The sequence below is a fragment of the Phycodurus eques genome, chromosome 20 (assembly GCF_024500275.1).
Source record: "Phycodurus eques isolate BA_2022a chromosome 20, UOR_Pequ_1.1, whole genome shotgun sequence".
Classification (NCBI taxonomy): domain Eukaryota; kingdom Metazoa; phylum Chordata; class Actinopteri; order Syngnathiformes; family Syngnathidae; genus Phycodurus; species Phycodurus eques.
In genome coordinates this window covers 6387097-6401456 of record NC_084544.1, presented here as the reverse complement: position 1 = coordinate 6401456, position 14360 = coordinate 6387097, and the positions used below count along the sequence as shown (strand labels likewise).

At 41.4% G+C, this 14360-nt stretch overlaps 1 protein-coding gene across 3 annotated transcripts in view; it reads left to right on the top strand.

Annotated features, from left to right (window-relative positions):
* The first annotated feature begins 1000 nt into the window (after positions 1-1000).
* The window catches only part of trim71 (tripartite motif containing 71, E3 ubiquitin protein ligase), a 33682-nt gene continuing 20322 nt past the window's right edge, over positions 1001-14360 (top strand). For 2 of the 3 annotated variants that reach the window (XM_061665330.1, XM_061665332.1), the window contains exon 1: positions 1594-2655. In XM_061665330.1, coding sequence (XP_061521314.1) covers positions 1927-2655 — 729 coding nt within the window. In that variant the 5' untranslated portion in view covers positions 1594-1926. Of the gene's footprint in view, positions 1261-1593; positions 2656-14360 lie in introns of those variants that run through there. The other variant, XM_061665331.1, reaches the window with a different exon arrangement.

Below are 14360 nucleotides of genomic sequence, written 5' to 3'. Positions count from 1 at the left end.
CCTTTGGGCCTAAGCTGCTGCTGTGTGACAGTATACGACCTATATGTCAGTTGAAGAGTTTTTGTTTTTTACATATTTTCTACAATTAAAAGAAAAAAAACGAGATTAGGTAAAAATATAAGATAGAAAATATATATTTTTTGAAAGTGGCACTTTAGCAAGTACTGCACACTAAATCATTTGCTCTACATATATTTTCTGTGAAATAAAGTCCACACAGTGAAAATGAGTAAAAGCCTAAAAATAAACATTAAAAAATACCAGATACAAAATAAAATTTAAAAAATGCAGCACCTCGGCAAGTAAACTTAAATTATTTGCTCCAAGATTGTTTTAAGTAATATTTTCCCCAATTAATGACAATTAAGTTACTTTTTCAATCTTTCAATTCAAATTTTAGGTCTAGCAAAGTATTGGTTAACAATATCCTAACCAGGAACGAAGAGAGTAGGTAGAGAAATCGGCGTGGTTAATACGTTACATTCATGATTGATTTATACGTTGTATGACTTAACTTCCTACGTGTAGGCTCCACACTGTGATTTGTGAGTACTATTTCATAGGGTAAACATTTATATTCAATACAGTGAAACAATTTCTGCTTAAAACTAACAACTTAATGGGCCGGTACAACAATATTAGCGTCAATCATGTTAGCTCGATGCGCCGCCGGGATACGGTTACTTCCTGGGGGACTGTAAATCAAATCTAATGAACGACTCTAGCTATAGTCGGGTGTCGTTTTACTCAGGTTTACCTGTGCAGTAATAGCGCCAAGAGATGTGTATTTCTTTATTTTTTCAATAATATTTTTTAAATTTGTTTTATTTTTTATTTATTCGTCAAAACGCGAAAGAGGGTCGCGCGCACACGTCCGCTGACTAGGGTACGAGTGCGATGTACCCCCCTCACCCTTCCGACCGCCCCTCCCCTTCCTCCCAGTCCCTGCAGCGGAAGTGGGTCCATTTTTTTTCCCCCTCCTCAGTCGAAGCGGAGCAGCTCTCGGAGCCACAGTTAGGGCAACAGGCGCCCGTGGGAGCTCTTCAACCCGTGTCGTTGGTTCTTTCCCGGAGAGGAAGCAAAAAAAAAAAAGTGAGGAGGACCGAGTGGAGGCTTGGACCGAGTCTTCGCCCCCTCCCCTTTGCCCATGCAGTCTGAGGAAAAGCCTGCGTGAAATTCCTCCACGCCGAGAGCCAGCTCACCGAGTGGGGAAGGAAGGGTAGCTAGGAGGTGGACCAATTTCTGCTACAAGGGTTATCTGTAAGAGACTACATGTTGTTTTTAACGTCCTCGCCACGCAATGTACGCTTTGTGGTTGTCGCTTTGCTGAACTGTCGACCACCGTTAGTTTCGAGGTTCGACTCCAAACTGAATCCCCACCGATGCTGATCCGTCGGGGGCGAAAACACAAGAACTGAACTAAACAGCTGTTTTTCTCCCGAACGCCAAGCTCCGTGGTCATGTTGCCTAACCGGTGGGGGAGGAGAACCCGAGCACTCTCCACCTAGACGCCGATCCAGAGTCACTCCAGATTCGTTCTTTTTCTTTCTTTCTTTCTTTTTTTTTTTTTTTTTTTTTTTATGAGCCTCAATATATCACCACTTGGCTCCACACAGAATCAATAACGTTCGACGTTGTCACGTTTCAGGGATTGATTGATAACGCCTTACTGCCACCTGATAGCTCAATTTAGACTACGACTACCTCTTTGATTTTTATTTTTTTCCCTCTCCATCACATCCAAGTTATGTAGTAGAGACATATATGTTCTCAGATGAACACCCTTCTCCCCGGTGAAGTGACTTTAATGCCTCATGAATCTACCTCAAGCAACTACAATTTTGCAATTCGACACATCAGCTTGACGTGTCCGCAAATGTATACCTCAACTGTAAACTGAGCCTTGTGTTTGTGGTGACGCCACAGATGGCTTCGTTTCCAGACTCGGACCTGCAGACGTGCCCGCTCTGCAAGGAGCTGTGCGGCTCCTCAGCCCCCATTTCCTCCAGCTCGTCCACCTCCTCCTCCTCCTCTCACACCTCTTCATCCTCCAGCCAGACCAGCAGGAGACTGCACGTCCTGCCCTGCCTACATGCCTTCTGCAGGCAGTGCCTGGAGGGCCAGCGCAGCCCCGGAGACCCACTCAAATTACGCTGCCCCACTTGCGACCAGAAGGTGTCCATCTCTGAGGCCGGCGTGGACTCCCTTCCTTCCTCCAACTTCCTCTTTAGCAACTTGTTGGATGTGGTGGTGAGCACCGACGAGCAGATCCAGAACAAGAATGGCCACCACCACCCCCATCGAGGAGGCTTGGGCTCCTCTGGTTTCCATAACGCCCACGGAGGCATTCTGCACCCCCATCTCACGAGAGAGCCTCAGTGCAACTCCTGCGACGAGGAGAACCTGGCCACGTCCCACTGCCTCGACTGCCAAGAGTATCTGTGTGACAACTGCGTGCGTGCACATCAACGGGTGAGGCTCACCAAGGACCACTTCATCGAGCGGCTTGGGGAGAACCTTCACCTGGGCCGAGTCAACAGCAACCCGGGCCAACCAGGCATGTCGGTGTCTCTCGCCCAGTCCCTGCAGAACAACTTTGCGCTGCTATCCCTCTTCCAGGACCGCATGAGCTTCTGCCAACATCACGAGAATGAGGTAAACAAAAATCACCATTAATCGAGTAACTTTAATAATTTGCTTACAAAAAAAGGTTGAAGCAAAATCTCTGCCACGGTGCTTCGACAGGTTCATTTTTCCACTCTGACTTGGTCATGTATAGACACACCCGTCGATGCACTCTTAATCACTTTAGTGAACAACCGTGAGAAAACAAACGCGCAATAAGCACATTCATACGTGAGCTGCCGATGGCCGCAACTCACGCTGAGTCATTCAACATGTAGACTGGCTAATGGGTTAACCAGTCTAAAGCCACCCAACTCTACAATCTCATTTGCTGACATCCATGTCACTTACCAAGCCAGGCATTGCCTTTTAAAGCGACACACATGCATAGTCACAGATACTTCAGTCAATGCAACTCGTGTGTTATTGATAATACAAAATCTATTTTTATTGTATTACTCAATCAGTGGGATAAATGGGAGACTGCCAGATTATAAAAATATGCAACATCTGTAGCATTGGTAGTAGCAGTGTTTCCCAACCTCAGTTCGAAGCACATCCTTTACATTACAAAAATCTACACTAACAAACAAATGTCATAAAAAGTGCCCACACAGGTCAATTATGTATCTTCTGACATTTAGTGGAAGAGCATTTGATAGTTTTACTGGTCACTCTGCTTCGCTGACATAGATGAACATGTACACTATATGTTATTTTGAGTAAAAGATTTTTGGACCAGTACAGGGAAATTAGATAATTTCCCGCGATACACCTGATGATCTCTCATGGCTCAGTGGTTGGAAATCACTGTAGTAAATAATACAATATGGCAGAGGACCATATGGCAATAAATTCAAAGGGAACTGAGTGGCTCTTTGCCTAGTTCCTCACTGACAAAATGGCTGCATTTACACACACATGCATAAATACATGCAGTGACTGCCTAATGTGTACCACACCAGGCATTCAGGGCAGAGGGCTGGCCCCCCGAAGTAACAACCCATGCTAAAGTTATTTGTTTGATCATGTGATCTGGATAAAGTTGGCTGCAAAGTAAACTATCTTGGTTGCGCCATATGGTCTGAATGAATAACGTATGACGGGAGAGGGTGTATTTTTGTCTAAGCTCTGGTTTGTGTGGAGAAGAAATTTCTTCCTGAATGTAATCTGTGTGCTACAGATAGAAGGCAGCCATCTTGTTTTCTGACTAGCCATTAGTAGGGCTGCAAAATGTTGGGAATTTTCCAAATTGTTCAAAGTTTCAAACTTTCCCTGGGAATAAACCAGGAATTTACTAAATTGAAGGTTGACTCTTAATAGGGAACTTAAATCTAGTTGGAAAATATATTTTAGCATAAATTTGAGTAAAAGAACCAGATTTTATGCAAATACAATAGTACCTTGATTTATGAGTGCCCCGACAGGTTTTTCCAGTTACGAGCCGTCGCCTGATCAGTCTTATTTGTTAATTTTTTTTTTTTTTTTTTTTTTTTTTTTTTTGCGAGCCAAAATTTGAGGTGCAGGTAAGCTTTGGATATGCCACCACCCGAATTAAGTGGTTAAAAAAAGAGAAATTAAAGTACTGCAATGCGTTTGTACGTGGGCATAGAGTGTAGGGCTGCAACTAATGATTATTTAAATATTCAGATTATCTGTCGATTACTTTTTCAGTCAATCGATAAATTGGATTAAAAATGTTTTTTTATTTATCCCTTGATTCAAAAACATACAAATGTATGCTGTACAGTATCTGCCAAATATATATATTTTTTCAAAATTAAAATGCACAACAACGGGTATTTTTTATTGTTTAAAACGGACCTGGGCTATCATAACGATAAAATAATACAAAAAAAATTGTTCAGCACATACAGATATACTCAAAAACATACAATTTCCCTAAAAATGACAAAATTATCAAAATGCACATTAGCTTTCACTCACGCTAAAAATATATTTCCGGGTTTTAAGCGAGTGAGAGATACAGAATTGCCGTCGTGCCACCCCCAAGCCATATAAATAGTATATAACGGATCAAACAGTGTTACAACAATACCATATTTATGATGTAACAGTGGATGAACTAGTGGAACTTGCAGTCATTGTTGATCGTCACGGCTGGTTCAATTCAAATGAATGGGAGTGGATGACGAGCATAAACTCAAGTTTCCCCCCCCTTTTTAATGTTCAACCACGTCCCCTTTCAGATCACGTTCCTTATTAGTGGGCCAACAAACAGCGCTTGATGAATTGTGCTTCACCATAATAGATAGACATCGAATGACACAATGTTGCTATATTGACTGCTTGGCCGTCCAAAACCTTGAGAAGCTAGCAGACGCCATGATATGGACCAATCGGAGCCAAGTTGTTTTCCATATTTAAATTGGGGAGGATTAGCTATCCAATCATAGCAGTTTATTTTACGTGTCATGTGTCGTCTCAAATGCCAGATGGAAAAGGCCAATTTGAATAGTTTAAAAGGACATTTGGGGGTTTCCAATCCAAATTATCTTGCAAACATGATCAAAGGACATCAAAGATTATACAAATAAAATAAATTTGATGGAAGTGGACTTTTACCGCTAGCTTTATTTTTTTCATGGTTTAATAAATGTGATAAAGCACTATATATTGTATGTGCAGCATGAAATGCCTATACAGGCTCGCTGTTCAGGGCTCTGTATAGCCAGTATCTCAATGTGTGGGTGTGATTCGCCAGCTGTCATTTTTTTGCGATGGTCCCGTCCAATCGGGTTAAAGTGCATCGTGCAGTGTGTGGTGGGGATTAAGCAGTGCTATCTATTTTGCATGGATGGTTGCTCATGACAAAACATTGTTCATATTTATGATAGAATATGATGTCTCCCTATGAAATTACCCTCAATTCCCATGCATTTCCATGAAAGTTTCCTATTTGAAATATTTCCATTTCCCATGGAAATTTACTGGAAATTTTCCATACCTTTGCTAGCAATATGAACAGAATGCGTATATGTCCTTCATCTGACTTTCTTGACAATAGTGAGGAAACAACCAAGCTCAGTTTCATTGTAATCGGTGAAGTCAATTAGCATAATCCGCAGTTTTCAGGGCATTACGGAGACCAATTTAAATCCGCAGCGACCCTCCCCCTGCATTGCCAGTAAATAGCTTGTCTCGGTTTTCCAGTAAGAGCTTCTTTTCCCAGTAAAGCCCCCCTCACTCGCTGTGGTCCCTGGGGGAGGGAATGACACGAGAAGGTCGGTCTTTTCTCTACCTGTGAGCCGAGTAGCATTGTGGGTGTGTCACATCAAGGGCTCCGCATCATCTAACACAGTTCACGCCATTCTGGAACCTTTGGAACATGTGCACCTTGTCATGTTTTCTACAAATCATTCCACCATACATTCCGTCCATACATTTCACTAGCTTCCTCCTGTTCAGCCTGTACATGTTACCCTTGGGTCAAATTCTTGAGAACTTTCATAGCTATGCAGATGAGACACGGTCATATCTAGCAGTGTCTCCAGATGACTACAGTTCAATTGAGGTGTTGTGTTACTGTCTAAAACAGATAAATAACTGGATGAACCAAAAATGTCTTCAATTAAACCACAACAAACTGAGATAATTGTTTTAGGCAATAAAGAAAAGAGGATTGCTGTTAGTAAATTACCTAGAGTCACTCTCTTTTAAAAACCAAAGACCAAGTCCGAAACCTTGGTGTTCTGATAGATTCCGACCTGACTTTCAACAGTCATCAAATCAATTACTAAAACTGCCTTCTACAATCTGAAGAACATATTTTCAGAGTGAAGGCTTACATGTGTCAAGCAGACCAGGAGAAGCTCACCCATGGTTTTATCGCAAGTAGACTTGACTATTGTAATGGTCTTCTGACTGGAGTCCCCAAAATGAGCACTAAACAGCTGCAGCTCATTCAAAATGCTGCAGCTCGGGTTCTGAACAGAACAAAGAGGTCAGAGCATATAACTCCAATTCTGAAGTCTTTACACTGGTTTCCTGTCAGCTTTAGAATAGATTTTTAAGCTCTGCTACTGGTCTATAAATCACTAAACGGTTTAGGTCCTGTATACATGAAAGAAATGCTAATGGGATACAAACCCAGTAGGGCTCTGAGATCGACAGACTCAGGTGAAATAGTGGAGCACAGAGTCCAAAGCAAACATGGTGAAGCAGCATTCAGCTATTATGCTGTACACAAATGGAATAAGTTGCCAACAGTAAAGTAAAGCATATTGAGTTACCTTGTGTATGAAATGTGGTATATAAATAAATTTGCTTTGGTTTGCTTCGCAAGTTAGCCCACGACACATTTAAGTGGTGATGAACACGGGTCTCTTTGTGGGGAAACTCCTTCTTTGATGTGTGCGTAGAAATACCGAAGCAGAATAATTTCTCGTTATGGCTGTTTTGGTTGTTTTATGGACTATAACAGACTAAAAAGCCTTACCCTCTGCATCTGCATGTCCACTGTGCAATTGGCTGTAGTACAGCTACTTATTCAAGGACCAGTCTTGGTTGACACAACATTTATGTGATTATTTGTGCGGTTGACCCCGTACCAAGAGGAGTGTAAGCTTGGGAATATGTGCACCTTTTCAAGTTTTCAACAAATAAGAGGAGTGTAAGCTTGGGAATATGTGCACCTTTTCAAGTTTTCAACAAATAATTCCACCATATAGGGTCCATATATTTCACTAGCCTCAAATGCTAAAGGTCTACAGTTCTGTCATTTTTGTTTGGGATACACCAATATCTGTATTGATGGCAATACCGTACGTCTGTACTCTGACTCATAAAAGCATTCTGTAACTACGACACCCTTTACCAACCGTTCATATATTATACTGTTCTTTCCTGAGCATGTGAAGTGCAGTTTGGAAGATAGCGAACAGTTTTTCAAAGAGTCATTGTGCTTCAAATTGTTTATTGACACACATTAGTACTTGTACTCGGTCTAAAAAAACTGGTATTTTTGTGATTCTACTTATTGATTAAAACCAATATAGAACTGAAGGGTTAACTATGGTTGTCTTGTCTAATCAAGTGTTACCGCGAGATTGAAATAAAGATGGGCCACGTCTCATCCACTGCATCAACGGCACAAGCGAGTCCTTGCTTGTGTGTGGAAGATGAAATGGAAAATGGGATTACATCGAAGGAGCGCCCTGGGCTTGCTGCGACGTCGCCCTCCGACACCCAAATCCACGCGGCGTTCGGTCGTAGGAGCGGCTAATGATATGATAATCCTCTGTCAGTCTTTGCTATAGATTAAACGGTCGTCACCGCGACAAAGGGCCTGGCTGTGCTTGTGAATTACCTCCCACAAACTCACTAAATAGTCTTATTAGGTAGCTGTGACTGTATTCTATTGAGTAATAAGTCAGGTTAAATTAATCGGTTAAATGCTCCTGTGTAACTGAAATTGTTTCAGGAAACTTGAGCCTACAAATGCATTTGAGTCAAAGCAAACGGAAGGCCTTGTAGTTTGTATTTTGTCAGTGCTATCCCGCCTTTTGTGTTGCGAGACAATGGTAGTTATGGAGGCAGGCAAGCCCCCTTTAGTCAGCTGTCGCTATTTAGTTTCATCACTCCTAGAAGTGGCCATGCGGGTGTGTGGCGGTGACTCTTTCTTTTCCAATAACCTTTGCCATCTGCACGTAGTTATCCTGTGAATAGGACTTTGGTGGGAGTGCACAAATAGTTAGCAGAGTTGGATTATGAAGTTCTGACTTCCAGGCTTCTAACAGGGAACATGTGCCCTGTAATAGACAGCATTGCCCTGTTTCCTGTGCGACGTGAGCGTGTGTGTCCTGGCTTTTGATGTCCACCTGAGCACTTTGGCCCTTATAAATGTAATAGACAGACAGGGCGGGGCCTTTATCACGATCCTGGTAGCTGAACGTCCAGTTCTCTCAGTTTGGACATACAACTGTAAATGACGGGCCCTCATTTGATTGAGATTGTGTTTAGGTGACATGACACATTCTTGTCCAAGTGTATTAAAAATAAGTTGGAGCACTTACAAAGGTGGAGGTAACTTTTGATTGAGATCCTTACAAAATTTGGATATCTTCATTTTCACCCACACGAAAGGTAAACTAGAACCCCAATTCCAATGAAGTTGGGACGTTGTGTTAAATATAAAAAAAAAAAAAAAAGAATACAATGATTTGCAAATCATGTTCAACCTATATTTAATTGAAAATACACTACAAATACAAGATATTTAATGTTCAAACTGATAAACTTTATTGTTTTTAGCAAATAATCATTAACTTAGAATTTTATGGCTGCAACACATTCCAAAAAAGCTGGGACAGGGTCATGTTTACCACTGTGTTACATCACCTTTCTTTTAACAACATTCAATAAACGTTTGGGAACTGAGGACACTAATTGTTGAAGCTTTGTAGGTGGAATTCCTTCCCATTCTTGCTTGATGTACAGCTTCAGCTGTTCAACAGTCCGGGGTCTCCGTTGTTGTATTCTACGCTTCATAATGCGCCACACATTTTCAATGGGAGACAGGTCTGGACTGCAGGCAGGCCAGTCTAGTACCCGCAAACTTTTACTACAAAGCCACACTGTTGTAACATGCAGAATGTAGCGCTGAACGGATGTAGCGCTGAACTATATTTACTGACATTGGTTTTCTGAAGTGTTCCTGAGCCCATGTGGTGATATCCTTTACACATTGATGTCAGTTTTTGATGCAGTACCGCCTGAGGGATCGAAGTACAGACATGCAAATTAGGATTGCGCCCGTTCAGTGTAGTACCATGTTACGTCACAACATGCGGGGCAGCACTGAGATCTAGTGGTAGAGCTGCAGCGTAATTAAGAGCATAAAGAGTCACAGAAGGTTCCCTACTAAGCTCCGGTCACAGTTAGTCGCTGTTCCCACAAAGCAAACAGAATATATGCCTGTAAATATTGTTGCATGCTCTGATTGTATATGTTGCTCCTCTGTGTGTATTTACAATAAAAGTTGTTTGAAGATTTATAATTGGGTATCATCTAGCTAATTTCAGTTAACCCATCTATAGCATTTCGCGTAATAGGTTTGCATTAAGCTAACACACTTTTGTTAGACAAAATTATATGCTTCTGTTAAAAATATGGTTGGTTGTGTGAACATTACATATTTATTTCATATTCCTTTTTTTTTTTTTTTTTTTTCCCCCACTTGCAGGCGGATCTGGAATGTATTCCCTATTATAAACGGCGGTTCACTGTAGTCACAGGAATTATCTGACATCAGTCCACCTCCAAAATTGCTTAAAAACGTTGAGTGCTAATGCTCAGCTACGTTACGTTCTTACAGCTGCTCTAAGTGCTAGAGGACTGCATCTTTTTGCACAATTGTCCCAATAAAAACAATGTACCGGCATTACCAGATAACTAGCAACCCTTTATTGCTCAGTGATTGTTTTTTTTGTCAAGGTCTTTGTCTCAAAAGTGTTCTCTGTCAATTGACTGTCTGTAGTCGTACTAGAGCGGCTCCAATTACCGGAGACAAATTCCTTGTGTGTTTTTTGGACATACTTGGCAAATAAAGATGATTCTGATACATGACTGCTTGATGTAAAGGTATTTTCTGCTGCTGTCACTTGACCTTTTTAGTCTGACAAGCTGACCTGCACCTGTTATGTCCATGTGTTCATAATGTAGCTGCTTTGACTGCATATCCTTTCACCTTTCTCCTTTCCATCCCTTTTTCCCCGAATCCACCACAGGCTCTTTTCCCTCCTCTATAGTCACAAAGCCAACACCATCCTCTCCCACGTCCCTGTCCATTTCCTATCACGTTTTTTCTCTCTCTCCACTGTACATACTGTAGTACATTGCGCTCAGTCGCGTGTTCACACGATAAGGAGGCCAGCTGACGGCGGTTTGTTTTCCTTCTCTGCTCAGAGGCCCATCCAATCGGATCGCCGAATCGGAACCACCGCCCACAACACCGCCATACTCACGCGTCTCGTATCTGGCAGAGTTTCAAAACATCGACAGGCGTGTCTGAATGTGCGTTGCGTTGATGGCAGACGGCCAACAGGAGGTTGCCACGAGAGGGCGGCGGGCCCAGCCGGGGAGGGAAGGGGATAGGAAAGAGAAAGAAGGAAGGGAAAACTGTTGGGGGGGACTGAGTGGGGCGCAGCTCGTTTCAACTTTATTAGATAGTACATTGTATACTTCACTATGTTAGGTCATAGACTTCATATTGTACCCTCACAATGGACACAAACAAATTGATCCTACACACAAAAAAAAAGACACTAAAGATTACAACCATTATAAGTTGATAGCTGCTAATCGAAAATCGCCCTCACCAGAATGACCTTGGTAGGTCGAGTTTGAAGATTACATTTTTTTTTTTTTTTTTTCCTGTTCTCATTCTTGGCCTTCAGTGTTCTAAATAATGTACAAATATTGTGGCTGTCCCGATCACATTTACTTGCACCCAAATCCGAGTCACTTGATTTTGAGTGTCTGCCAAATTGCCAATACTGAGTCCCAATCCAATACCTTGGCAATACATTAAGAAAAAAGGGTACACAAACAGTGTACACATTTAAAGTAATTATTCATCCACAAATTAAAACTTAATGTCAACCAATCAGGAAGTAGTTATCTACCGTTACCTGTTTTTTTTCCCTTTTCTTGCTAAAGCCAGACATGGTGTCTGCAGGTTCAGTTTAGAACAGGAAGCTCTTAATTGCGTTTGTCTCGAGCTGCCAAATGCATTTGATGTGATGAGCCTGTAGGAATGTAACTTGTGTGCCCATACCTAAATTTTCTTGTCATGTCCCTTTTGACACATCAATCCCTCTGGCATGTGGAAAAAAATAAAATAGTAAAACACTCCAGTTGAAAGATAAAATGGATATGCAAATACTTCTTTTAGTTCAAGAAGTGTTGGTTTAAATAATTCTGAATGACTTTTGAGATTAAATGTGTAGTTTAATTTGATCTAAATAAATGTTTATCTTTGAATTAAATCTCCCAAATTTGTACCCAAAAAACTAAAAATGTTTTCTTTGTGCTTTGGATTTTATTGACAAAATGTTGATATCCATTTATTGGACAGTGACAATAGGTCATTTATAATGAGTTTTTTGCAACTCTAAAGTAACAATTCGTTTTTTTAGTATATTTTCAATTGTTTTCATTTTACATGCTACGAAAAAGAATCCCTCCAAACTTCTAGATCACATTTCCAGCTTTGGAAAGGCATCAAATAACCTTTTGGTGCATTTCTTGTTGCGCAGGCCCAGTTTTTTTCTGGCAGCGCAGTATGACATTACTAGGCCTGCGTCCCCTCCCCCATTTGTCTTGGAGGGATTTTACTGGCTGCTTGAATTCATGCCCTCTTCCCTAGTTCCCAATGCCTGCAGGGAGGGAGGGAGCGAGGCGCCATGATTCAATATAGTACCATACATCACATTGGAAAATATGTAGACTATACATTGTATACACTTGGACAATGGCTCTGGTTTTTCCAGCCTTACACCAGCAATCAAAAAAAGTACTATCTGGCTATTAAGCAGCGTTATTTAGAATTAAAAGAATTGATTTGATGATTGCAACAAAAATATTTGCAAGACAAAAAATGTATTTGGTGTCACACATTTGCGAATTGAGAGGAAAATTGTTCATTCAAATGGTCCAATTTAGCTTATACTGTATTGATACTAACCTAATAACACCTTTAAATTGGACAATCAGGAAATTTTTTTTTTTTTTTTTTTTTTTTTAATGGAGGCTTAGCCAGTATGAAGAAAAAGGTAATACATTATTGAACTCTCGCCTACCCTTTTTCAGAGGTTTACGACAAACAGCGGTCAACAAGATGGGCGTTTCTTAGTGTAAATTGGTAACGTGAGAGATTAATGGGTAAAGAGGGAGCGAGCGTAACATCCGGACTAATGAAATCCTATAACTCACGACCGAGAACCCCCCAACCCCGTGGCTGAGGCCTGGTGGTGCCGAGAGGGAAATAGCGTGTGGTGGTGGCATGTTGGGTCCAACAGATTTATCCTGTGATTATTAAATTAAACCTTAGGAGAAAATTTACCAGTTGTTATTAATGAATGTTCGAAAAGCAGCAGATAATGACAAAGACTCTCGTGACGACTTGCGGGAATAGGCACCATGTGTCAATAATATTGAGCGGACTTCCAAGAGGTCCGGAGTGTTATGTAATCTGAAAACTGAAGAAAAAAATCTTGTTAGGCTTTTGCGCGCAACTTGTAGAGTATTTTTTCCCACCCAATATGCATATGTTAAGCGTTTCCAATCTACTGACATCCAAACAATAGCGTTCTGAGACCTCTGTCAACATTTAGCACTGTAAAAGTGATTAGAGATCTACTTTGATGACAGAGGAATTTCATCCAGATATATGTATTCCTCTGACTCGAAGGGACTAAAAATGTAACAAGAGCCTTAAAAATAAATTTTCTTTTTAAAAAAAAAAAATTAATTTATTTATTTTAGCATTTGTCGGACAAACGTCTGTAGGCTTCGAGAACATCCATCCATCCATCCATTTTCTGAGCCGCTTCACCTCACTAGGGTCGCGGGCGTGCTGGAGCCTATCCCAGCTGTCATCGGGCAGGAGGGGGGGGTACACCCTGAACTGGTTGCCAGCCAATCTCAGGGCACATACAAACAGACAACCATTCGCACTCACATGCACACCTACGGGCAATTTAGAGTCTCCAATTTATGCATGTTTTTGGGATGTGGGAGGAAACCGGAGTGCCCGGAGAAAACCCACACAGGCACGGGGAGAACATGCAAAATCCACACAGTCGCGGCCGGGGATTGAACCCGGGTCCTCAGAACTGTTAGGCTGATGCTCTAACCAGTCGGCCACCGTGCCGCCGCTTCGAGAACAGTTCTGAGGTTTTATCTGTTTTTATATTTGAATAGTGGGCTTTATGTGCCCCCAAAGAGGCCTTAGGTTCTCCGCTTATATAAGCATGAGATATTGCAACCAGATTAAATTAGATATAACTAAAATGGACTAAGATATAAGCATTTGTCATGTTTAATTGGATTTTTCCATGTTTCATCTAAATTGGCATTGTTCTCATTCCTTGTAACGGGGATTATACATAATGGAACATAAGGAATTTTGTGTAACGCATATATTTTATGAAGTCATTAATGTGTGCATCGTCACCAAAATTACATGGAAACATCATTGGAAGAATACATATAAAATAGTTTACAAGAGTAATCATGAAAAGCATTTTTTATATTTTCTCAAATTATTATTATTTTTTTTAATGCCTAAAAAGCACTGCAACGTAAGCATTTCTATTTCTCCCCGTAAGAAGCGTACTGCCAAACATGCCTGTGCCGTTGAAGCACCAATACTCAGTTCTCACAGTCCGCCATCATGCAGCCTCTGTTTTGAACCACATCCTGCATTCCTCTATGCATGTCCCCTTTGAATTGAGGAGATGTCAATGGCGAAGTGTGGAAAAGAGAGACTAGGGAAGAGGAGCTTCTTGTGTGATGGAGCAGGGCATAAACTGGGCTTCAGTAGAAAGAAACGACCAAGAAAAGATAGAAAGGAGAAGGAAGTCGGATAAAGGTGTGTGTGCGTATGAGCGAGCGTGCGTCTCATTAGATTATGCCGCCCCCTGGGGAGAATGGTTGTTATTGATGGATTGATTCCAGGCCCCTCCCCATCCACTCGGTGCTCCTGCTATTGG